The sequence below is a fragment of the Siphateles boraxobius genome, unplaced genomic scaffold (genome assembly GCF_051911475.1).
Source record: "Siphateles boraxobius isolate OS27281-9 unplaced genomic scaffold, OSU_SipBor_1 1, whole genome shotgun sequence".
In the NCBI taxonomy this organism is placed as follows: Eukaryota; Metazoa; Chordata; class Actinopteri; order Cypriniformes; family Leuciscidae; genus Siphateles; species Siphateles boraxobius.
This window is the reverse complement of record NW_027508699.1, coordinates 17697337-17722224: the sequence shown is the minus strand read 5'-3', so window position 1 is coordinate 17722224 and position 24888 is coordinate 17697337. Positions and strand designations below refer to the sequence as shown.

At 39.5% G+C, this 24888-nt stretch overlaps 2 protein-coding genes across 7 annotated transcripts in view; one reads left to right on the top strand and one right to left on the bottom strand.

Annotated features, from left to right (window-relative positions):
• Positions 1–18298, top strand: part of LOC143735499 (nucleoprotein TPR-like) — a 30390-nt gene extending 12092 nt beyond the window's left edge. For 3 of the 5 annotated variants that reach the window (XM_077225706.1, XM_077225709.1, XM_077225705.1), the window contains exons 27-51: positions 7431–7578; positions 7856–7993; positions 8494–8625; positions 8791–8921; positions 9194–9404; positions 9501–9647; positions 10472–10670; positions 11339–11535; positions 11720–11793; positions 11879–12069; positions 12154–12402; positions 12725–12873; positions 13233–13313; positions 13409–13609; positions 13675–13809; positions 13982–14072; positions 14526–14713; positions 14827–14898; positions 14985–15076; positions 15164–15273; positions 16067–16165; positions 16268–16427; positions 16511–16620; positions 17641–17736; positions 18022–18298. In XM_077225706.1, coding sequence (XP_077081821.1) covers positions 7431–7578; positions 7856–7993; positions 8494–8625; positions 8791–8921; positions 9194–9404; positions 9501–9647; positions 10472–10670; positions 11339–11535; positions 11720–11793; positions 11879–12069; positions 12154–12402; positions 12725–12873; positions 13233–13313; positions 13409–13609; positions 13675–13809; positions 13982–14072; positions 14526–14713; positions 14827–14898; positions 14985–15076; positions 15164–15273; positions 16067–16165; positions 16268–16427; positions 16511–16620; positions 17641–17736; positions 18022–18080 — 3460 coding nt within the window. In that variant the 3' untranslated portion in view covers positions 18081–18298. The remainder of the gene's footprint in view (positions 1–7430; positions 7579–7855; positions 7994–8493; positions 8626–8790; positions 8922–9193; positions 9405–9500; positions 9648–10471; positions 10671–11338; positions 11536–11719; positions 11794–11878; positions 12070–12153; positions 12403–12724; positions 12874–13232; positions 13314–13408; positions 13610–13674; positions 13810–13981; positions 14073–14525; positions 14714–14826; positions 14899–14984; positions 15077–15163; positions 15274–16066; positions 16166–16267; positions 16428–16510; positions 16621–17640; positions 17737–18021) is intronic. The other 2 variants (XM_077225719.1, XM_077225715.1) reach the window with 1 other exon arrangement.
• Positions 18298–24815, bottom strand: prg4a (proteoglycan 4a). Of its 2 annotated transcripts, XM_077225731.1 has the most exons (13): positions 24704–24815; positions 24507–24623; positions 23336–23449; positions 23099–23152; positions 22355–22420; positions 20682–20762; positions 20394–20561; positions 20054–20140; positions 19830–19969; positions 19590–19746; positions 19397–19504; positions 18588–18716; positions 18298–18437 (listed from the first exon to the last, which is right to left on the bottom strand). In XM_077225731.1, the coding sequence occupies exons 1-13, from the start codon at positions 24774–24776 to the stop codon at positions 18331–18333; spliced, it is 1401 nt and encodes a 466-aa protein (XP_077081846.1). In that variant the 5' UTR covers positions 24777–24815; the 3' UTR covers positions 18298–18330. The 2 variants fall into 2 exon arrangements, with proteins under 2 accessions (XP_077081846.1, XP_077081842.1); XM_077225727.1 differs by having other exon boundaries at positions 20394–20762.
• Positions 24816–24888: the final 73 nt, after the last annotated feature.

Genomic DNA, 24888 nt, shown 5'->3' with positions numbered 1-24888 from the left:
CTGTGTCTGTCAAGAAGAGATGCTTAAATGAGAACACTGGTGTACTATTTAAGAAGGCTATATCTTTAACACCAAGCATGTCTGCTGACTCTGTTGACTTTCTCCTTGATCCTTTCAACTCAAAAGTTATAAGTGTAATTGATGATATTGCTCCTGTAAAAGTCAGGAAGAAGAGTGGCAGACAAAAAGCACCTTGCAGAACAGCAGTGCAAAATACGAAAAGACAATGCAGAAAAACAGAGTGCATGTGGCGAAAGACAAAACTTGTAATCCATTATAACATCTACAAAGACAGCATCCATGCTTTCAATATGGAACTAAGCAAAAATTTTGGAAGAAACAATACAGCACCTTAAAACATCAACCTGCGCTCTTTACGCACTGCCCACAAGTGGTAAATGCCTCACTTCTCAACTCCCTGAAAACTGCAGTTGTTAAGCCCCTCCTGAAAAAGACCAATCTGGATAAGACCATATTAAGCAACTATAGACCGATCTTGAATGTTCCTTTTGTTGTAAACTTCTTCCTTCTTCAGTGTAGAAAAACTCAGAAGCGAAAACCAGGAGACTTATTTAAGCAGGATTCTTTATTTGCTGTAGTCTGCTCCGGACCCAAGTCAAGTGAAGTCTAACTAAGGCAGTATACATTGAGTTCATATATACATTTCAAGGGGGAGGGATTACATTGTGATGTAAATGAGCTGAGACAACGAGAACAGGAAAAGGCATAGACTTCTCGTACTGAGATGAGACAAATGGTCTCAGTAATAAAATAACAGGTGTTCAAACTTGCTCAGCATGACTCTTCCCCCGGTAAACAACGAGAACAGGAAAAGCCTAGCCTTCTCGTACTGAGATGGGACAGTCAGGAATATCCCGCTGAGAACCCCTACCGTTTGCAGAGATTTCCTGGTCTCATCATTTCTAAATTTTCTCAATATAAAATACTATTGTATTGGAAATCTAAATTAAACATTTAAATAAATTTGTAATCCTACATTTCCCCCTTTGAGAGTTCTAAATAACTCTCACAAAATACAAATTTAGACACTTAAAAGTTAAATTCTTGTAACTTGTGATCATTACAGGCTCATGCTTCTGTGTTGCTGTTTCTGCAATTGCATGCTGACACAGAAACAAACATGCAAATTTAGGGTCCGTTAAGTTCTTAAGGGTAATAGTCTTTTCTGTTTGGGACTGTCATTTCTTTGTGAGGGGCGTGAGTCATTTGTTGAATGAAACACTTGATACTGTGGACGCATAGATAGTACGCTATTAGAAGAAATAACAGCAGAATTGCTATTTCCTTTATCCACAGCCAGGGTTTCCCAATCAAGTTTCCGAACCATGAAAAATTAACTTCAGTCATCTGGTGTAATTTTGCTGAAAGATCAAGAATGTCTTGTTGGATTTTGTTCAAGTTCTCTGTTGGATCCATTAAAACCCGGTGCAGCACTCAGGTCCGATGATGGTGCAGGCTCCTTCCATTGCTAGAATGTAATCTAAAGCCACTCTGTTCTGTAAGATCATTATCTTGTGCGAAGCGAGAGTGTCTGTGATGTTACTGGTACGACAATCTTGATCATGTTGATGGATGACTGAAGGTTTCGTATGTGAGTCTCTGCGTTGTGTATTTTTTTTTTCTTTTCTTTATCCTTTTGTGATAGTTGGCTCGGAAGAGGGTCAAGTTGTTTCTTGAGGTTTTCTTGTGGCTTCATACGCAGATGACGAGGTCAGTGCGTATGGGTCTCGGGAAGTCATCAGTGGTATCTGCACAGAGTAAGAAAGAAAACAAAAGACAGGAGAGCAGTATTTGTTCAAACACTAGGGTTGTAAACTTTTCCGAGTCTGCTAAGCAGTAGAGCAGTATTTGTTCAAACACTAGGGTTGTAAACTTTTTCTGGGTCTGCTATTGTCGTTCCATCTCTCCCTATTTCTTAATTCCTTTGACACCTAAAGAACAGTGAGGTAAGGATGGACTAGGATAGGGCCTATGAGGGAAGTCTTCACCCCAGGGTTAACCCCCGAAGCCTATTGCATTCGGTTCTTCCCGGGGCTCCTCACTGGTTCTGTGTCCTAACCTATCCCTGTTGGTGCAGGAACAACCTTACAGTGTGACACATGAGTCTAGGTTTTTCTTCCCTGACACAATACTGCAGCTGCTGTAATCAACATCACTTGATGTGGCCCATGTCACTTTGGTTCTAATGGAGGAAACGTCTTTGTACAGATCAATTATTGATTCAGGAGGCATCATTTTCTTCTGTGCTGCACTACCTGAACACACTTGTACAGTTGCATAGAAACAAGACTGTTTAGCTGCCATATCAGCAAGAGCATTACCTTTAGCTTCTGTAGTATTAGTTGTGAGATGTGCTTTCAGTTTGATCACTGCTAATTTCTTTGGAAGTTTCATGGAAAACATTAGATCTTTCACTAATTCAGCATGCTTAATGGGGGATCCAGCAGAAGTTAGAAACTGTCTGGTTTGCCAAATGACACCAAAATCATGAATTACCCCAAAAGCATATCTGGAATCTGTGTAGATATTAGCAACTGATCCTGAAGCTAGCGTGCATGCTCTTGTTAGGGCTACTAGTTCTGCAGCTTGAGCTGAAAAATGATCTGGAAGACGTCCTGAAGCTAACACTTCCGTGGTGGACGTTACTGCATAACCTGCTCGTCTGTTACCTTTTTCTTTTACTTCACTCATAGGTGTATATGTAAGCGTAACACAATCGTGAGTATTTTGTCCTTCATCCTCTAACAAAACTTCAGTCATAGCAGACATCATACATGAGGACGGATTCGTGACAGGTGCACGTTGTAAAACAATATTCGGCATTATTGTGGACACTGCATGAGGGCTTTTTTTACGTTTACAGTCTGACCTAACACTATTAATGATGAAAGGCCTGTGCTGTAAAATAACATTTAAGGCTGTGAGTCTACTTTAACCAGTGTCCCCCAAAGAAAAAAACTGAGATAGTCACTTTCCTTTTGTTCTATTAAACAAAAACAGAAGTTTTTTATCTCTGTTGCAAGTTAGTGGGGAAATAAAGCACTCACAGCCCAAATGGTTAACGCGTCAACCAGCTGCCCCAGTTTAATGACGAGGGGACGGGCTGCTTCAGAGTAGCAAGCAGACTGAGTAGGAGCTGAGTAACATTGTTAACTTGTTTAAAGTTCTTTTTGTTTTTCCTACACTCTTTTCCCCAATGTCCATGTTTACCACAATAATAACAACTACTGCCCTCTCTCTTAGGACATTTGCGTTTCTGTTGATTCTCTGTGTTGACCTTAAAGGATGCTGCTGCAATTTTTACTCTTGCCTTGACATCAGAGTCTCTTTCCCAAGTAGCTAACCTCTCCAAGTTGTTTTGTATGGTTCTAGTGGACCATGTTAAGTCTAAGAAAGGCAATGCTTTTCTATGTTCTGACAACAGACCATCAAACCATGTGCGAACTAGGGGACCATTATCTTCTAGCACCTTCTCTGAAGTGTCAGCTATACCACTGTATGCTGCTGCTGACTGGCAAAATCTTTGAGTGTACTCACTAACAGTTTCACCCTTCTTCTGTAAAGAACTAGTGATCTTCGACCAGTCAATTTTAGGTCCAACAATGTTCTTCAACGCTTTCAGAACTCCCTCTCTCAATTCATCTTTTCTGGCATGTTGTAGTTCAGAAGTAACAGCAGACTCAAAACTGTTGAATTCAGATTCAGTTAGAATTTGTGACATCAGCTGTGTGACTTCTGCCAACGACATGTCGTAAAGACGCATTTGACTGATCAATGCCCTTCTAAATTCAGAAACATCAGTGCGTACTGAAGGTAAGCTTTGGGATAGTCTTTCTATGTCTCTAGGTCCGAGTACTTTGGCAACAGTTTGGTTTTGGACAACAGAAGAGTTGGTAGGAACACTTTCAGTTCCCTCAATTCCCTGAGATCTTCTTGCAACACAAACCTTTACTGAATCTACAGGCTTATCAGTTACTGATGGGATGTCTACATCTGTTTCAAAGAATGCTTTTAAGTCAGGATAAGTTTCATCTGACTGTTGGTCTTCTGAGTCACATTTGGTTGAGGCCTTGTTATGGCCCACCTTAGTGTGCATTTGTTTGTTCTGTTCTTTTAATTTAGCTATACACCTAGATTGTTCTTGTGCAATGGATAAGCTAAATTCCCTATGGCAACAGATTATGCCTTTCATGTTTTTCTTTCTGATACATGCACCTAACACCTTCTTGCATTCTTCAATAGACCAAATCTTATCTGGATGAATCTCATATTTCTGTGTTAGTTCTTGTCTAACTTTTTCAGTGACTATTAGATCCATCTGTTCTCCTAACAGTGTTTTAAATTCGCTATCTGACCACAAAGGATTAGCAAGACCACCTTTTTTAGTTGTGGAGATTAGTCTAGCACTTTTCTTAATCATTTTGTGGATTTCTTTGTTACCACACAAACAAACACTAAACTTCTCTGATTACAGAGGGTACGCTTGTTAACACAAATCAACTATTGTTAAACTTCCTTGTTACCAACACATCACATTTAACTTCCCTGCCAGAAACAGAGGATGAAACACAAAATATTAGCACGTTACGCTAATCTTCCCTGAAAGAAACGGAAAGGATCTTTCACCTTCCTAACTTTTTAGAGGATAAAACAAAATTACTAGCATGTATTGCTAACTCTTCCCTGCCTGAAACAGAGGATCAAACTTTCCTCTCTAAAAGAAAAACTTTTAAAAGGGTAACCAAAATAAATAGCCTGTAAGACTACCTCTTCTCTGCTTGCACAGAGGCTAACAATATTTTAACTTGAATGCTAAAATCTTCCCTGTCTGCACAGAGGATACCAACAACTTCCCTGACTATTCAGAGGATCAAACTCTCTTCTCTAAAATAAATTTTTTAGAGGGTAACACCACAAGGTAACAAACAACAAAACAAATAATTAGCAAAATAATACTAATCTTCCCTGCCTGACACAGAGGATATCTTTTTAACATGTGATGTTAAAAACGTCCCTGCCTGAACAGAGGATATTTTTTCATCTTTAAAAGACAACTTTTAAAGGATAACTTTAGGTAATCAAACACTACAGCTGTCTGATAACTCTTTCTCTGACGGCACAGAGGATAATTTTTACTGGTTTTTCAACGGTTCTTTGAATGGAGTGAAACTCACCAAATTATTATTGTATGGAAAAAATTCCGTCTGGAAACTCAGTCAGAGATCTTTGTTGAGCTTGGTTCTGGAACACAGTCAGCTTTGTTGAGATCTTTGTTGAGATTCAGTTCTGGAACACAGTCAGCTTTGTTGAGATCTTTGTTGAGATTCAGTTCGCGAACTCAGGCAGCTTTGTTGAGATCTTTCTGGATTCAAAAGATTCAGTCTGGAACTGGAAAGTCAGATCTTTGTTGAGATCTTTGAGCTTTGAAGTTTCAAAAGTTCATTCTTTGTTGAGTTTCAGTTTCTCCATCCGGGTCACAGGCACCATCTGTTGTAAACTTCTTCCTTCTTCAGTGTAGAAAAACTCAGAAGCGAAAACCAGGAGACTTATTTAAGCAGGATTCTTTATTTGCTGTAGTCTGCTCCGGACCCAAGTCAAGTGAAGTCTAACTAAGGCAGTATACATTGAGTTCATATATACATTTCAAGGGGGAGGGATTACATTGTGATGTAAATGAGCTGAGACAACGAGAACAGGAAAAGGCATAGACTTCTCGTACTGAGATGAGACAAATGGTCTCAGTAATAAAATAACAGGTGTTCAAACTTGCTCAGCATGACTCTTCCCCCGGTAAACAACGAGAACAGGAAAAGCCTAGCCTTCTCGTACTGAGATGGGACAGTCAGGAATATCCCGCTGAGAACCCCTACCGTTTGCAGAGATTTCCTGGTCTCATCATTTCTAAATTTTCTCAATATAAAATACTATTGTATTGGAAATCTAAATTAAACATTTAAATAAATTTGTAATCCTACACTTTCATAGGCAAGATCATTGAAAAAAGTTGTCTTCAGTCAGCTGAACAAATTCATAAGCTCGAATGGATACTTTGACAATTTTCAATCTGGTTTCCGACCGCATCACAGCACAGAGAGACATAAAGTTCATAAAGATAATAAACGATATTCGCTTAAATACTGATACAGGCAAATTATCAGTGCTGGTACTACTCGACCTCAGTGGTGCATTTGACACTGTCGATCATAACATGTTTCTTGACTGGCTGGAGAACTGGGTCGGGGTTTCTGGGATAGTCCTAAAATGGTTCAGGTCATACTGAGGAGGCAGAGGTTACTATGTCCGTGACATGCGGAGTCCCTCAAGGTTCAATTCTTGCACCACTCCTATTTAACCTGTATATGATCCCACTGAGCCAAATAATGAGAAGGAACCATATCGCTTACCACAGCTATGCAGACGATACACAGCTCTACTTAGCCCTATCGCCTAACGATTACACCCCCATTGACTCCCTGTGCAAATGCATTGATGAAGTAAACAGTTGGATGTGCCAAACCTTCCTTCAGTTAAACAAGACAAAACTGAAATCATTGTGTTTGGAAACAAAGATAAAGTTCTCAAGATGAACGCATACCTTCAGTCTAGGGGTCAAACAACTAAAAATCAAGTCAGAAATCTTGGTGTGACTCTGGAGTCAGACCTTAGTTTCAGTAGTCATATCAAAGCAATAACTAAATCAGCATACTATTATCTGAAAAATACTGCAAGAATTAGATGCTTTGTTTCCAGTCAAGACTTAGAGAAACTCGACCCATCACTAGCCTTCCCAAAAAGACCATAAGCTCATACAGAACGCTGCTGCCAGGATTCTGAGCAGAACCAGAAAATGAACATATCACACCAGTCCTCAGATCTTTACACTGGCTGCCAGTTACATTTAGGATTAATTTGAAAGTATTATTATTACACGTATATAAATCATTCATTAGCCTAGGACCTCAATACATTGCAGATATGCTCACTGAATATAAACCCAACAGATCACTCAGATCATTAGGATCACATCAGCTAGAAATACCAAGGGTTCACTCTAAGCACGGTGAGTCTGCTTTTAGCTACTATGCCAGCCGCAGCTGGAACCAGCTTTCAGATGTGCTCCTACAGTAGTCACATTCAAATTCAGACTCAAAACACATCTTTTTAGCTGTGCATTTACTGAATGAGCACTGTGCCACTGTTCGTCCGACTGTTGATTATTTTAATTTATTCTATGTAAAGCACTTTGAATTACCATTGTGTATGAAATGTGCTTTATAAATAAACTTGCCTTACCTAAAACCCATTGGCAACGTGACCCTTTTGAAGGGCCGTGGCATGCTGTCAAAATGACTAGTACTTTGCAGTACTATGCAAGAAAGGGAAAGTAATGTGGCCTCTCATTCCCACAGGTTTGTACGGCGGGAGAAGGAGATTACTGAGACCCGGTTGGAAGTGGCAGAGGTGGAGACCCTGCGGTATAAACAGCGCATGGAGTACCTAGAGGGAGAGCTGAAGGAACTACAGGACAGCCTGAATGCAGAGAGAGAAAAGCTACAGGTCCTAAAAAGTGTTTTCAAACCGTTTTCCTAAATGTTCTCTCCATCTGCAATTTGTTGGCTTAACCAGTGGCATGAGTGTCTAAATGGGATCTGTTTGTCCATTGTTATTTGTTATATTTTAATATATTTCTAATGTTTTTTTATATTTAGTTGTTGCTAAATGTTTAGTTGGTACAAGAGAAAACATTTAACATCAAAGATAGTTAACACTTCACCTAACTTGATCTGATTTTGAAAAAAAAAATGCTGCAGTCAGTTAACATATCGATCTACAGGTGACAACAAAGACCTTGACACAGCAGGAAGACATGATGAAGCGGATGGATAGTGTGAGTGCTCTGACCGAGACCAACAAGATGCTGAAGAATGAGAAGAACAGACTCGAGCATGAACTACAGCAGACTAAGGCCAAGGCAAGACTTTAAGAGCACACTGTGGACCTCACTCGTTAAGATAATTTCCTGTCTTATTTATTAGCTAAAGTGATCATCAGAGATCAATAGTCAATCTCCCTCACAGGCACTGTCTTTATAGATAATTAGAAATAGTGTTATTTCAAGATAGTTGGTTATAGGTAATTGGAGGCTTTAAAACAGATCACTACGATGCACAACTTGGTAGAACACTGGTTCTCAACCAGTGGGCTGGGGTCCACTAGGGGGCCATGGGATAACTAAAAAATCTTTACATTTGTAAATTAGGGGGTTTAAGTCTAAAAAGTTTATTGTCCAATAGCTGTCATAAAACAAATAAATTATTCATAAAACATTACTCCTCCATTAGTTATAGTGAAGTCAGATTAGCTTCACTATAGGTTTTAATATAGAAATCAATTGTTGTGCAAGTACAAGTATATTGGTGTATATTTGCTTAAATATTGCTAATTGGATTTTGATTGTATGCCATTTTGTAGATGCGTAAGCTGGAAGCAGACATCAAACCCCTGCTGGACTCCAATGCCGAGCTGAGTGAGAAGAGTGGCATGTTACAGGCTGAGAAGAAACTCCTGGAGGATGATGTCAAGCGTTTGAAGGCCCGCACACAGGTCTCTGGATCTCACTGCTCATGCATGAACTTCTTTACATTGGATGAAACATGTAGAATATTAAATACTAGTATGTTAGGTTAGTTTTATTCAGTCGACCATGACCTAACTTGACTAGTTGTGTGGTTCTCAGTATCTAACTTTATAATTTTATTGGTCATACAGCAACTGCTGAGTCAGCAGAAGGACAGCGATCAGGAGGAAAGTAAGAAGCTGAATTCTGAGAGAGAGGCCAATCTCAAACGCATCCAGCAGCTCACAGAGGAGACGGGGAAACTCAAGAATGAGATGGCCAGGTCAGTTTGTGCAGTTTGATTAAATCATAACTTTTTAAATTGGGAGTTTTTTGTTTTGTTTTTTACATTTACATTTATTCATTTAGCTGACGCTTTTATCCAAAGCGACTTACAATTGCTATATATTTCAGAGGTCGCACGCCTCTGGAGCAACTAGGGGTTAAGTGTCTTGCTCAGGGACACATTGGTGTCTCACAGTGGATTCGAACCCGGGTCTCTCACACCGGGTTTTTTGTTTTAACAAAGCAGTGGTTTCTCTACCTACCAAACAGGAGCCAAGCTTCAATCACTACAGCTCAGAGCCAGGTGCAGAACCTGCAGGATAGCCTCGGGAAGGTCACCACTGAAAGGGATAATCTGAAGAAGGAGCTGGAGGCAAAGACACTGGACATCCAGGAGAAACTCAAAACCATCACACAGGTCAAGAAGATAGGTCGTCGCTACAAAACCCAGTACGAAGAGCTCAAAGATCAGCATGATAAGGTATACCAGAACAGCTGGTTATCATTTTGAAAAAAATGTTTTACCCCATTGAAAAGGTCTGAGTCTGAGAATCTGTCACATCTCTCTCTCTCACAGATGGTGGCAGAAGCTGCTTCTAAACCAGCACAGGAGCAGGAAGACCGTCAGGCCTCGGTGCAGGAGATTCAGAACCTGAAGAGCTCATTGAGTCAGGCACAGAACAGATCCTCAGAGCTGGAAACTCAGCTGGACAGCATACAGAAGGTACTCATTTAAGGCTTAGTGTGCAGTTCTGACAATCGTATCTAAAAAATATTTGTAAAGACATTGTAGTAGTAATCCACACGAATCGAGCGGTTTTCTTCTGAAGAGACATTTAATTTAGAATTTAGAATTTTATGCACTATAAACATTAATGCACATAGAGCACATACAATCTGGAAGCTCGACCATACTTTACCTCAAGAGTAAACCTCTTTGATTCTCACATCTCAAGGAAGCATATTTGAGCTTCTGGTTGCACATCAATAATGGTAGCCAGAAGCTCAAATATGCTTGCTTGAGATGTGAGAATCAAAGGGGTTTGCTCTTATAAGTGATTAAAGTTTATAAGTGAATAACAGCCTAAATTAAATGTTTAATTTTTGGGTGAACTAACTTTTTATGCCTGCATTAGATTAAAATCTTTTATTAAAGCTTCCTGATTACTTTTACAGACCGCACATTGTATAATCCCTCAGCTCTCTGGGACGTCCGGTGCTGTAAAAATACACAGTATACAATCACAAACGCTGCCATTGTGGGCTTCTCTGGTTTGGCTCATGTTATATAATGGTAATAAAGCGTTTATTCCAGGAAGTGAAACAGTAATGAAGTGTTTGTTCATTAAATTTTGAGATGGTGAAGTGTGAAGTTAGTTTGGTGTAATGAGACAAATGTTATTGTTGGGATTTAGTGGCCTTTGTGGAAAAGAGTTTGAGCAAGAAGGTGTTCTTGCATCCTCCGTCATGGTTGCTTATGAAGTGCATAACTCAATGAGTCTGCCAGCAGCGTATTCAAAACATATATGTGGTGATGTTTGGGTGCAGACGGTGCAGGAGCGTGAAGCGGAGCTGAAGAGCCTGCAGGAGCAGCTGGCACAGGTGCAGCCAGAGCTCAACCGTATAAAAGCAGAGCTACAGGAGAAGAGTAACCTGGAGGAGCAGCTACGACAGCAGATCGCTGATAAAGAGGAGAAGACAAAAAAAGCTTTCATGGGAGCCAAGCAGAAGATCAACCAGCTTAACAGTTAGTAAACCAGAACACATACCAAGCACATTATTCCTGCAGATATTCTTACTGTCCAAAGCAGTTTAGTCCATCTAGCAAATGATGACCATTATTTACAAGACAAAGATCCAAATACATTTTTGGCATTTAAAGATCAATTTCTTTAGCATTATGTGATGGTTTTAATTGAAATAAGACTTTTTTGGGGAAAAGGGGGGAAATTAAATTAACAATTACACAATAATATACTAAAGGCTGTTGGCCTTTTGCTATATCCTACTTCAACATTCTGTTTTGGATGATACACTACCATTGAATAGTTTGGGGTCAGTAAGATTATTTATTTTTAAGTTTTTACTTGAAAAAAATGCTGTTCTTGTGAACTTTCTATTTACCAGAGAATCTTGAAAAACTTAATTCATGGTTTCAACAAGAATATTTAGCAGCACAACTGCTTTACACACATTGATAATAAGAATTTTTACTTGAGCACCAAATCATTATATTGAAATGTTTTCTGAAGGATCATGTGCAACTTTAGTGTCCATTAGAGACCTTTAAAAAACATAAAAAAAATCGTTCAGACCTCAAACGTTTGCACAAGATAAAGACCCCTTGGTTTTACAAGCATAGTTTAAGTACAACAAAAGTCTCTATTTAAAATCTAAATGTGTGTGTGTGTTTAGGTGCAAAGGAGCAGCTTGCGAAAGAGAATGAGGAGCTGAAGCAGCAGAGAGAGGAGCTGGATGTGAGGATGAGTGCGCTTAAGTCACAGTATGAAGGCCGGTTGAGTCGACAGGAGAGAGAGCTGAGGGAACTCCGTGAGCAACAGGAGAGACACGGAGAACAGAGAGATGAAGCTCAGGAGCCTGGCCAGAGCAAGGTACAGTACCACAAACTATGTACTCACTGCCCATATTTACTCTGACAGATATATGTAGAAATACTATGTGTCTGTATACCATTTCATTCATGGGTTTTTAACTATTATGTTTTTTGTTTCTGGCTAGAGGTAAATATTTAGGTGTTTGTCCTTTATTGATCAAAGTACTTGTGATCTTTTCCAGGTTCAGGAGGCACAGAGGTCATCAGATGCTCGACAGATCACTCTCAAACCCACACCTGCTGCTGACAGAGGAAGGTAATTCTCCATTTAGAGCTGAAATTCAAGAGGATGAATCTTTTATTCCAGCAGTGTTCAATATTGTCTTTTCATCTATTACCAGTGCCAGTACATCCGAGCCGCCCACTGCTAACATCAAGCCCACACCAGTCGCTGCCACCCCCAGCAAGCCTTCACCAATTGCAGGGAGCAAGTCCACCCCTAGGGCAAGCATCCGCCCAATGGTAACACCCGCTCCTGTAACCACGCCCACAGCCACAGTCATGCCCACCACACAGGTCGAAACGCAGGAAGGTATGGCTGGAGGTCAGGCTTCATGGAATCTTATGATTTATTTTAGTGCATAAGTGGTAAATTGTCATTGTTTTGTCCCATCAGCTCTGCCATCCATAGAGAGTCCTCTAGAGCATGTTACTGTCTATGGCAGCACCAGCGGCTCAGTGCGCTCAACCAGCCCTAACATACAGACAACACAGCCAATCCTCAACCTGCAGCAGAGTCAAGCCACAGCTTTCGTCCAGCCCACTCAGCAGCAGGCCAGTCAGGAACCAGCAACGACCATTATGGAGGCAGTACATAGCTCACAGATGGAGAGGCCGTCCACTTCCTCTGCTGTCTTTGGTACAGGTACAAATAAACAAGATATTTAAAGTCAACATCTAACGTTCATACAAATTCTCAATCTTACCCTACATGATTTATCTGTGCATGTTATTACAAATAAAACAATTATTGCAGCAACGTTGGTCAGAAATAATGTTTACTAGTAACCAAATAATAAGAGCTAAAATGTTGTGATATTATGAATCAGATTTACTAAATATTAACATTTTATTGTTATTTTACAACTTTTACACTTTCTCAGAACTTTTCCTCTGACCCCCTTGAAACCCCTTACCTCCCCTTTATTAATATGAGTTTTCTTTTTGACGTACCATTCTTCTGTCAGTGTCAGCGACAGCAGGCTCATCTGTGCCCAAACGAGTGCGAGAGGAAGAGCAGGAGAGCTCCACCGAGGTGAGCGACTCCACACAGGACGACCCCACCCACCCACCCATCACTAAGAAGCTCCGCATCATAAGAAGAGTGGGCCTGGAGGTGAGCAGTGTATAACTTGATGCTTTTTTATCAAAAATCCCGGAAAAGAGTACATCATTTTAAAAATAAATCCATAGGTTTTAGTAGGGAAACAATACTTTGGAAATGGGTTAAGGCTATATTTTTTTTAGAAATAATCATTTAAAAAATTGTACATTGCATCACTTATTGTGTCATGGGCTGATTTTGACCTGAGTATCAACTGAGGCTTTACATGTGATGTTATGGAGCCTTTTTGTAGATAAAAATTAGGACTGAACCAGGGATGACACAGGAAACACTTGTGTAGTTATAGTGCTTTGGCCATTGAAAATGCACTCTTTAGATTTATACATCATCCTACAATGCCCTTTTTGCAGGATGCTTCAGGTACTGAGGAGAGTAATGATGCTATGGGTGAAACTCCAGGAGAAGTCCAGCAGCCTTCTGATGCCAGTGAGGTACCAGCCATTTATCCCTTAATAACAGCATAACTAAATATTCATCCCAGCAATGAACAACCAGTGCACTAAACGTGTCTGTTCATCGCTCACAGGAAGCATATCCCGTTTTAGGAGAGGGAGATGAAGAATCTTTGTCTCAGTCTGTCCCAATGGATCAAGTGAGTGAGTCCCAACCATCCGAGACTCAGATCAGCGGACACGACTCATCCGAGGAGTATAAGCATGATGTCATCATCATAGAGACAGACAGTGGCACTGAGGAGGAAGAGGAGGAGCAGGAGGAGCCTGGACAGGTCCGTGTGTTTCTCAGAAAAGCTATGTAATTAGCAACATGTATTAACCTTTCTTCTTTCTGCAGTATGAAGATGATGATGATGCTGAAGATGAAGATGATGAAGATGGTGATGGTGGGATGGCAGAAGCAGCTGAGGAGAGTAATGAAGGCAGTGGGAGTGCAGATGCCAATGAGGCCTATGAGGGGAATGAGGCAGAGGTGACGCCTACTTTTATAACACTTAACTACAACGATTAAGTTGCTTTACTGTTGTTTTCTAGTAGAAGATCCTAATTAACTACAGTACTTGAGATTCTTTTATTCTTCTAGTGAGTTTGACCGTTTAACATGTTATGGTTGTTTTTATGTGATTTTTTTGGTGTGTTGGCAGGGTGATGGGGCAGAAGATCCAGCCATTGACAATGAAGAGAGTCAAGAAGCATCTGGGTCAATCCAGAAGCAAGCGGACTCTCAGAGCAGTGGTACAAAAACATACACGACACATTCGCTATGAGTCGCTCACGCTACGGTACCTACACTACCATTCAAAAGTTTAAGGAGATTGTTTTTGAAATGTCTCTTATGCTCACCAAGGTGGCATTTTTTAAAAATCAAAATTATAGTAAAAACAGTAATATTGTGAAACATTTTAATTTAAAATTGCTGTTTTCAGCTATTGTAATTTATTTTAATATGTAGTTTATTCCTGATTTGCGGCTCAAGAAACATTTCTTATCACTGGTGAAATCAGTTGTGCTGCTTAATATTTTTGTGTAAACCGTGATGCATTTTATTTTCAGGATTCTTTGATCACCATCATAGAAAAAAGGTTATGCAATGACGACTAGATTATGAAAGTGTAGGATATGGCCATTTTTAAAGAATAAGTTTATCGGATCTAGCAATAGTAATTAACTCTCTCTCTGTGCTCACAGGTGAAGCTAGTGTCAGCACCTTGGAGTCTTTCCCTGCTGAGCCTGTGAGAGAGCACCAGCCAGTCCCCAGCACCACCACCTCCTCCCTGGGCCTACGCTTGCCCCAACCCCCCCGGAGACCGCATCACACCCCACCCCCACGTCTCAACATCCACCCCATCCCTGAGCTTGGACCTCCCATCATGCAGGTATGGACAACAAATCATACCCTCAAGCATAAGAGTTTTGATTTGTTTTTTTGGTCACTACATAATTCACTTTCTTTATTAAATAATTTTGACTCTACTATTATTTTCCGCAGAGGCAGCCTGGACAGAGCAGGCGGCCCTCAATGAGTCGTGCACCCCAGCTCACGCCTGGAATCGGAAGCATGGTGAGTGAACTTTGTGTGTAATACCAATGTAAACATCCCGTGTCTTTAGTGCTTCAGAGTTTCTGACCATCTTTTGGCTCCTACAGCAACACTTCTTTGATGATGATGACAGAATGGTTCCCAGCACTCCCACCCTTGTGGTGCCACACCGCACAGACGGCTTTGCAGAGGCCATTCAGTGAGTCACAGAAGCATTTCACTCTTTTATAGCAAGAAGGGACACCTCATTAAACACCTGTGTTAATGATGCGTCTATCCATCTCAGTTCTCCTCAGGTGGCTGGCGTTCCTCGCTTCCGTTTCGGCCCTCCTGAGGACATGATGCCTCAGGCCAGCTCCTCTCATTCTGACTTGAGCCATCTGGCCACACATGGAGGTAAGAACCAGCATGACAGTAATGATACTTTTACTTTGTTTCGAGATTACAAGATGACAACCCGGAGATTCTGTTTTAGGTCAGTTCATGTCCTTTTGGCTCAAACATTAGTTTCTGTGGAAACTCTGAACAATATTTTTTACAGTATTTATTATTATATTATTTTTTATTAATACACTATTAACACACTGTCATTTGATCATATGTATTAAGTACTCCTTTTCAATTTTACTCGAGTAAAATTACAAGAGTAATATTTTATGAGGGTACCTGTACTTTAACTGAAGTACTCAATTTGTGTTCGTCCTCCACTGGTTATATGCAGTTGTTCATGCATTGTAAACTAGCATGTGCTAATTATGAACAGTATAATTATAAATTAACTTTAACCATGATCAATAAATGCTGTAAAATATCACATTTTAATATTATACATATAATAATTAATGACAGAATTTAAATTTTTGGGTGAACTAACCTCTAAATATCACCTGGTGACCAATATGCATGCCTATAGTTAACAAACAGAACCTTACATTAAAGTGTTGCCACAATGCTCATAATGCTAAATAAGCCACGTACTGCTTTAATGACAGCAAATCATTCAGTTTGCTTAGGATTTTACATGATGTAAAATGGAATAAAATGTTTTTTTATTTATTTTAACTATTTGGATATAAGTAATTGTGATAATTCTGGTAAGTAGTATAATCGATGTGAATGCAGCGTAAGACCCGGCATTCTTCCTGTAATGTGGGTCACATAAAAGTAAGAGGCTGTCTGTCTTCGGCAGGGTTGGGCATGTATGAATGTCCTCTGTTCCTGCCCACTCACGATGAAGAATCTGGAGGCAGGAGTGTCCCCACCACCCCTCTACAAGTGGCTGCTCCAGGTGAGCAGCTGGTGGAAGTCAGGTTATGTTCATTTGGATGATATATATATGACTGTTAGTCAAACCTAACTTTTCTCCTCCCACTTTCATCTGTCTGGACAGTGACTGTATTCACAGAGAGTCACCCCTCTGATGTGTCAGAGACAGCCTCTCAGTCGGTTCCCATGGTGAGCACGTCCACTGCCAGTATGAGCGCCCCAGGCGAAGCTGTCCCGGGAGATGATGGAGATGATGTCTTTGTGGCCGAGGCTGAGAGTGAAGGGTGGGCACTCACTCAGTTTATTAGTTCACCTCTCTTTCATTTTTTTTCAGTGGAGTTATAGTAATTGTGCTATCTGTGTATAGGACGAGTAGTGAGGCGTGTCTAGAGGGCCAGTCGGAGATGGAGTCCACTCAGCCGCTCGATGATGCCAGCATGCCCTGCACTAGTCAAGAGCCCACATCCAGCTCCGCAGGTACACACCATTTCATGCTAGCTTCTTTGTTCATTTAAAAAAAATCTATTGGAAATGTAATTGTCGTAGGCCAGTAAGAGCTGTGCGTGTAAACGTCCCTCCCCCGATCTCAAGAGCGATTGACGCTAGAGGCTGCGGTCTTTAGCCCCCCCGCTGGAGACCACGGTTCAAATCCCTCTCTGAGTGGGTCAGTTGCTAAAGTAATTGCCTTAAATTGTAATGCAACTAACCCTAAGTACATGTAGTGCTGAAATGTATGATGACACTGTAACATCTTAAAATAAAGTGTAACAAATGTATTTTATTTCTGAAATAATTAAGAAAAAGCCTCAGTAAATAATTAAATTCTTGAAAAGAAACATTAAAAGTGCTCTAAGCGATGTCACGTGTTTTTTTTAGGCCAAATTTTTTTTTAGCACATACAGCAAACATCCCCTGAACACACTGTAAAAAAAAAACGCAGTTTCTGCAGACGCCACAGGCTCCATAAACGGCAACAAAAACAAACTGGGCTAACCCGCACCACGAAACATAACAAACTGTACCAGCCGATAACCGACAAGATGGGTTTGGGGGGTTAGTGGGCGGATGAGGAGGAGGGAGGGTCTAGCCAGCCTCCGTTTTGTTTGACCATACTTTAAACGTCAACAAGAAGTGACGTCACCCGACATCACTTAGAGCACCTTTAAGTAGTTTTAGTAAAATTAGTTGTACTGAAGCAAAGCATTGTTGTTATCATTATATCACACAAGGCTATATTAATAAAAATAATAGTAATACAACCTCAACTTCTAACTAAATCATGGTATTTATGAATGATGCGGATATGGATTATTTGTACAAAAAATGCTAAATATCTTGATGTGTTTGTACATGTATTTAAGGTGTAATGAAAATGTTTTTCTATTTTACTTGACAAAAAAAACATAATTTTTGTAATTCGAGAGATTGATTAAACTTTTCCTGAAAATGTGAAACTATATGGAACCAACAACAGCCTGCTTCTCGTTGTCTTTTTAGATACTAGCACTAGCAGCAGTACTGGACAGGCCAAGCCTGCAAGCCGACTCCTTCCTCAGCACCAGCTGCCCCGGAGGAACCAGCTCATCAGGAGAGGTTAGGATCCCAATACTCATCCACTGATCATTACTCACACTCTCACGTACTGTATAGTAACACCACACAGACTGGATTTTTAAAGCTTTTATTTTATTGAAGCAAAGGTTAATTGGAATGTATACAGAAGCTTTTTATTTGTCAGGACATTAATCCACAGTTTGCATTAAATTGGATGATTGTTTTGTAGAATTTTTTTTGATTGTAGAAACTTAATCTACAAAAATCGAATCTTCAATTTGTTAAGAGTGAGATTCGATTTGGTATCTCAATGTTATCCTGTAGGTATTGATTTTCCTCGTGGAGGCCGGGGTCGAGGACTACACAGAGGCACTCCCTTCTAAATCCACCTGCCTTCACAGCGTCTGCCCAGCAGAAACACTGATCACGTGCCCATGAACGACTCTTCAAAGCCCCCGGAATCAGCCTACTGCTCTTTTTACTTTGGTTAATGTTTCTTCTCAATGTTGGTTCGATTTGTTGTTTTATATTTTGTGTGTAATCATCCTGACGCTATGTTCAAAGGTTTTGCTAATAAATGGAGAATCTTTCTCGCCATGCAGTTGCTGGTTGTGTTTGTTTAGTGCGGGTCTCTCAGGCACAGTTGAGCCACTTGCTGATGTCATTCTGCTGAGAGGAATGGCTGAGAGGGGCTGCCAAAGCAGGCAGCTCACCGCTAATCTTGACATTGAAGACTTTAGCTGTAAATGACAGAGATTGTGTTATTACATATATACTGATACTGATTTAATGTACCGATTCAAAGAAACTGAGATGTGACTGAAATTTTAAACTTTTAAACACAAAAGTAATGCTTTTTATCTGTTGCGAGACAAAATATTGTTACTTACGCCATGAGAAAACAAAGTAATCGAAACCATCGGACTTCTTGGGGTTGGGCATGGACATGGCTGATGTCACAGGGGTCGGGAAGCCCTTCATTTTGAGTTTGATGTTGATCTCCCCCGACAACTGGACCTCTGTCAAATAAGTTTATTAAATTACTTTTGAGGTTGTATTTATTTGTTTGCAGTGTTGTCATCATTAACTAAAACTGAAAGTATTAAAAATAATTTTCATTCATTGAGTTTAGGCTGAAGTGCTCAAACTTTTAAAACTGAAAAAATACAGCTTTTTTAAATAGAAATATATACTGTATATTAAAAAAAACGATTACAAAGGGTACATAAAATGACTTAAAGAATTGGTTCACTCCAAAATGAAAAATCATGTCATCTACTCACCCTCAGGTTGTTTCAAACCTGTATGAATTTCTTTCTTCTGCTGAACACTGAAGATGTTTAGAAGAAGGTCGGTAACCAAACCATTGACTTCTATAGTGGGAAAAATAAATGCTATGGAAGTCAATGTGGTCCGTCAACTGTTTAGTTACCGACATTCTTCTAAATATTTTCTTTTGTGTTCTGCAGAAGAAAGAAATTCATACAGGTTTGAAACAGCTTGAGGGTGACAAAATGATGACCGGAGTTTCATTTTGAATGAACTAATCCTTTAAAATAAAATGAAAAGTGAAAAAGTAAAATTAAAAATGACTACTATAGTAGCATATATATAACTGTTCTGTTGCTATTATTTTCAATGTTTGAGACTATTATCTTCAAGTACATCAATTTAGCATAGTACTTTGTTCATTTAGTACCTGCTTGTCTGGCACGGCGGATCTTGGCGTAGACTGAATCTTTGGATCTCTTTCCACTGCAAGTTGGTCCACTTCCAGGGGGATAAGAGGATTTCTGAATTGTGCCTCCTGATTAGAAAATTCTAATTATGATTAATATTCTCATTTTAGTTATTTCTAATGATGCTTATAGAACATAGAAGGCCGAGAGCACCTTTCTTGAAGAAGTACACAGACTCAGGCCTCTTTCTGGTGGCTGGGGTTGGCAGAGCAGCAGTGATCTCCCCGGTGAGCCCACCAAAGTCCTGGGACACCGATCTGGGATATCCAGGCTCCTTAACACCATTCTCAAAACTCCAGTAGTTGTCCCCCTTAGTGAAGGAAAATGTACAATTCTTTTTTTTAGGGGTTGGAAACACATTTGGTTTGCAACATTTTGCATGTTCTTCAGTACCTTAATGATGTAGGTCTTGCCCTGGCAGTTGCAGCGTGTGAAGGCCGTGTCGATGGGAGACGGGATGCCCAGTTCTTCAGTGATTCTACGAGCAGGACCGACCCTTTTGGTCTTGGGGTTCAGCAGCCAGAAGAAGTGACCTGAGAAGGAAAGCACTTTTCTTAATAACTGTCTTTAGAAAAAAAGGCACAATATGCAACAAAATATATATACAGAAGTTTTACCTCTAAAAACTATGACTGTGCCGTTGAATAGAGTTACCATTCCATCGATGGCAAGTCCACTGCAGAGATCAGGGTCTGAGTTTGCATCTTAAAAAAACAACAATGGTTCAGATTTCATTTATTTTAATTAACTGATTAACCAGAAGTTTTTACCATGAAAGATTGACAGTTCTGTGTTAAATTATGCCCTAATAAAGGTAAAATACACATTTTTTACTCCATCATTCTCCCTGAATGAAAAAATGTATTTATGTTTTATATTGAATACAACTAATTTCAAATATTTTCATACATCAGTGTTGATTTCAGGAACATGAACAAATTCATAAGTTTTACATACCAGCTCCTGCAGGGCTGTTGGTTGGCATGGCCTGGGCGATGTCTGCAGGAGATTTGGGTCTGCTGGATGGCCCGTCACCTTGTCCGCTGACAGAGAGGGAGACCTGCAAAGGGATGGTTAGGGGATTCCCAGAGGAAGGTCCCATTGCCTGTAGTGGCCCAGAGGAAGGTCCCGTTGCCTGTAGTGGCCAAGAGGAAGGTCCCGTTGCCTGTAGTGGCCAAGAGGAAGGTCCCGTTGCCTGTAGTGGCCCAGAGGAAGGTCCCGTTGCCTGTAGTGGCCCAGAGGAAGGTCCCGTTGCCTGTAGTGGCCCAGCTGCTGGAGCAGGACCGGATTCAGGTAGAGGGAACCCGGACGGGTTGGAACCAATACCTGTGAGTAGGCATGTGTGTAGTTTGGTTAATATTTTGATTATCAAATCAGGGCTAAGGACCCAGTGTCTAAGGGAGGGTCAGACCCCCAACACACACACCATAGGATAACAAAAAAAAATGTAAAATTACATACAGTAGTTACATTCACGATTAATTACATTATATTTCAATGTGCCTGCTCGTTTTTCTTAGGCTTCTGATCACTTCGAGTCTCATTGCTTCTCAGGACGTTTACTATCACAATCTCATGAGCAAATGACAACACTCACAATTGTGCTCTAGCTTCATAAACCATTCAAGACAACATTGATACACGGTCACGGAAAACCTGGAAATATCAGGCTTATAGATACTAAAATAAAAACTAAAAGTTATGTAAAAATTACTATTCGTTGTTTTCCAAATAGCCTTTATGTAAAGAGAGTTTACATACACATTGCAGTATTGGCAAAATGTTAATAATAAAATAAAAAAAGTGGGATAATAAATTGCGAGTTGTTTTTAAGTAGTACTGCCCATAATGTTTTTTACATAACACGTGTTTACATAGACCACAAGAAAAATAGCTGAATTTACACAAAAGAACCAGTTCAAAAGTTTACAAACCCTTGATTTAAAAATGTTGTTACCTGGATGATCACTGTAGGATTTGTGATAGTTAAACTGCTCATTGTTCTTCAGAACAATCCTTCACTAACCCTATCCAACGGTGATTGTATATTAGGATCCAAGGAAATAACTATTACAAGGAACAAAACTTAAGAAGCTTTTAATCATCCAGGTAACGACACACATCAGAATCTATCTTCACTTTTGAACTGGGTCTTTTGTGTAAATTCTGTTGTTATGTGAAATAGCTTATTTTAAAATACCAGAACTGAATAAAAGCACTGCCCCCCCCCCCCCCCCCCCCAAAAAAGGGACAGATTCAGATTGTGTGATACTTGTGACAGCAAAGGTATATATATATATTTAATACTGACTTTTAAAATTATTTTGGGTGCAATAAAGTAATTTATTTTTCTTGCTAAAGACACATTACAGAGAAATTAATCAAAATTATTCAAATGCATTTTATTCAAATCATTCTGAATTTGCACAAATTGCTTTTGAATTCAGCCAAAACCCTTTGAATCATGAATTGAATCAAGTCTAACCAACCATGTCAATATAATGTGCTTCCCCACAAAATTTCTGAAATGCCTCCCTAGCCATGCAATCCCAGAACATTGAAATGTTCTGAAAAGAAATGTTTCTTGAGAAACAAATCAGCATATTCGAATGATTTTTGAAGGATCATGTGACACTGAGGACTGGAGTAATGGTGCTGAAAATTCAGCTTTACCGTCACAGGAATAAATGACATTTTATAATATATTCTAATCGAAAACAACTCTTTTAAATTGTAATACTATCTCATAATATTACTATATTTGATCAAATAAATTCCGTCTTGGTGAACACTGAGACTTCTTTGAAAAAGATAAAAATATCTTACCATATAAATCTTAGTGTGTGTATGTATAAAATATATGTAATAAAGGCACTGAAGACATGTAAGTCTGCTTCCAATCTGCTTTCTGAGCTTACCGTCTCTCATGAGATCTGGGCTTTGCTGGGTTGCGAGACATGCTGCCATACACTCCTCAATATAATCTAAAAAACACAACATAAAAATACAATTTGTCATCCATGATGAAGTTATTATAAAATAAGAGCTACAGGGCATCCAGTCAGATGGGCTCCCCATTGGTGATTGCTGTTTCATAAACCACTGTCGTTCATATGTCCTGTTTTATCTTCTGGTCCCAACTTTTGTGCGAGTGAACAAATCTCAATAACCCATTAGATTGGGTTGGTCTGTATCGTGTTCAGTTACCTGTAATCTTTGAGATACAGGCTGTCTTTGCAATTAATCTCCACAGATTAAATATACCTGTACCTTCCTCCTCACTCTCGCTGTCTGAAGGCTTCTCGGAGGCTCTGATGGACTTCAGATCAGGCGTTTTTGCTGTTTTGGTCTTGGGAGGGACTGAAGACAATTTTGACTTTTTCTAACATATTGCAGCTTGAGGGAATGACCTTTTCCTGAATTTACAGTATCTACAGCCAAACAGCACTAAAGGGATCCCTCAAGCTGTCACCAAAATGAACCATGGTTTTATTAAAGTAAAAGTGTAATAACCATGTTTTTGTTTTTTTGGTGGATTGACGGTTTAACTGGATACCATGGTTTAAGTACAATAACGTTTATGTGGTTCTATTTGTAGTAAAATCATGGTTAACCTTACAAAGGGAAAGGTCATAGTCATGAAAAAAGAGGGTTAATAATACCTGTTGGTTTGTTCAGTTTTGAGCTTCTTGCAGCTTGCAATTGGGAGAAAGCATCTGATGAAAACAAGAATACAGTCAAAACTGAAATAAAACTGGTATCTGATCAAGTCAGTACATTTTCAAAATATTCATGTAATTTATAACAATTTGAATGAATTTAATCTAGGTAGCATATAGTCATGTTAGGTAGTGTTTGTATACTGGGTCTGTAAAAGCCCCGTGGTGGTGTAAACCTACCACACTGTGGGCTGTAGTCCGGGCAGCAGCTGTTGTGCAGCACACAGTCAGAGTCACACTCACACTGTCTCCCGCGCTGGAACGGCTCACCACAGCGACCCCTGCATGAGTCCCCTGCCAATCACACACAACAGTTTTAACCCTGGCAAACACCCTATCATGTATGACATACGAATGGCTCTCTAAATTATCAACATGATCCAAATTTTTACTGTTTACACAATCTTGCACAATGATTACAAGTGTCTTTTTGCGATAAAATCTTTCATGATTTCTATAAAGTAAATGTGAGGATAACTTTTAATTTTGTTATTAATATTTCAAGATGAACATTTACTGGACTGAAGCAACTTAGGTTTAGGCCTACTTGATTATCTATACAAAAAGAAAATCATGTTAAAATAGCAAATGATACATCAGACTACAGAGCTTTTAATGCATTTAAATGCACATAACACTAAGCATTTAAATATCATCTTATTAAGACACAACTGATATTTATATGCATTTTGTGCAATCTGTTGTAGTGATTTTGTATTACAAGCTTTTTAGTCATATGAAAAACAACTGTATATTTTTTTCTTAGTTTGGGCCTCTAAAAAAACTGGTGTTTTTTTCCCTCCTCGAGTATGAGCTCCATATTCTCACTATATCATAGTATATTGGCCATAAAAATACAAAGCAAAATCAAAATTCTTCATAATTCTCTCCTTCTAACAGGTTTTCTAAACATTCAATAAACCGTTAAATTAAAAAAAGAATCGTACTATTATTTCATATGACATGCTTTACATCATTAATTGATTCAATTATTTACAAGAATTTGGCGAAGGTTTAAAATTGGAGAAACTCAGAAACGTTCACGTATAAACTGTTAAAATGACTAAATAAAAATGGAAAAAGAAGAAAAAGCAAAAGGAAAAACAAGTATCGAGCATACATTTATTCCCCTTTAAAGGGATAGTTCGCCCAAAAACGAACATTTTGTTCACCAAATATTTTTTTTTGTAATTAATTGTATCAATTGTACTATCCATTTAAAGGTGTTAAAAAGCATCCCAGCATGCATTTATAATTTATTTTAATATTGTACTATTATTCAACTTTTAAAAATAAGTAAATGATTAGCCTAATAAAAAGCAACTTTATTGTGAAGTGGTGAGGGTCTTACTGACGGTGCAGACGTCATCAAAATCCTTGCAGCATTCGCCGTGGACAAAACAGTTGTAGTCACAGTTACAGACCTGTCCGCGGGCGAACGGCTCGCCACATCTGCCCACACAGCTGCCTGCACACAACAACACATGCTGCATTCGACCAGACCTCGCCAGAACCACGGTGGACCTCACCAGAAAGTATCTGACTCACCTTGAGCAGCACACAGTGGCAGGAGAACACAGGCCAGTGCCAGGAGAGACGAAACCAGAGCGGATCCAGTCATGGTAGCAGTGTACACTGATCAACAACACCTGTCAAACGATGGGAAACATTATACATTTTTTTGATAGACGTCTCTTATGCTCAACAAGGCTGCATTTAATTCATAAAAAACT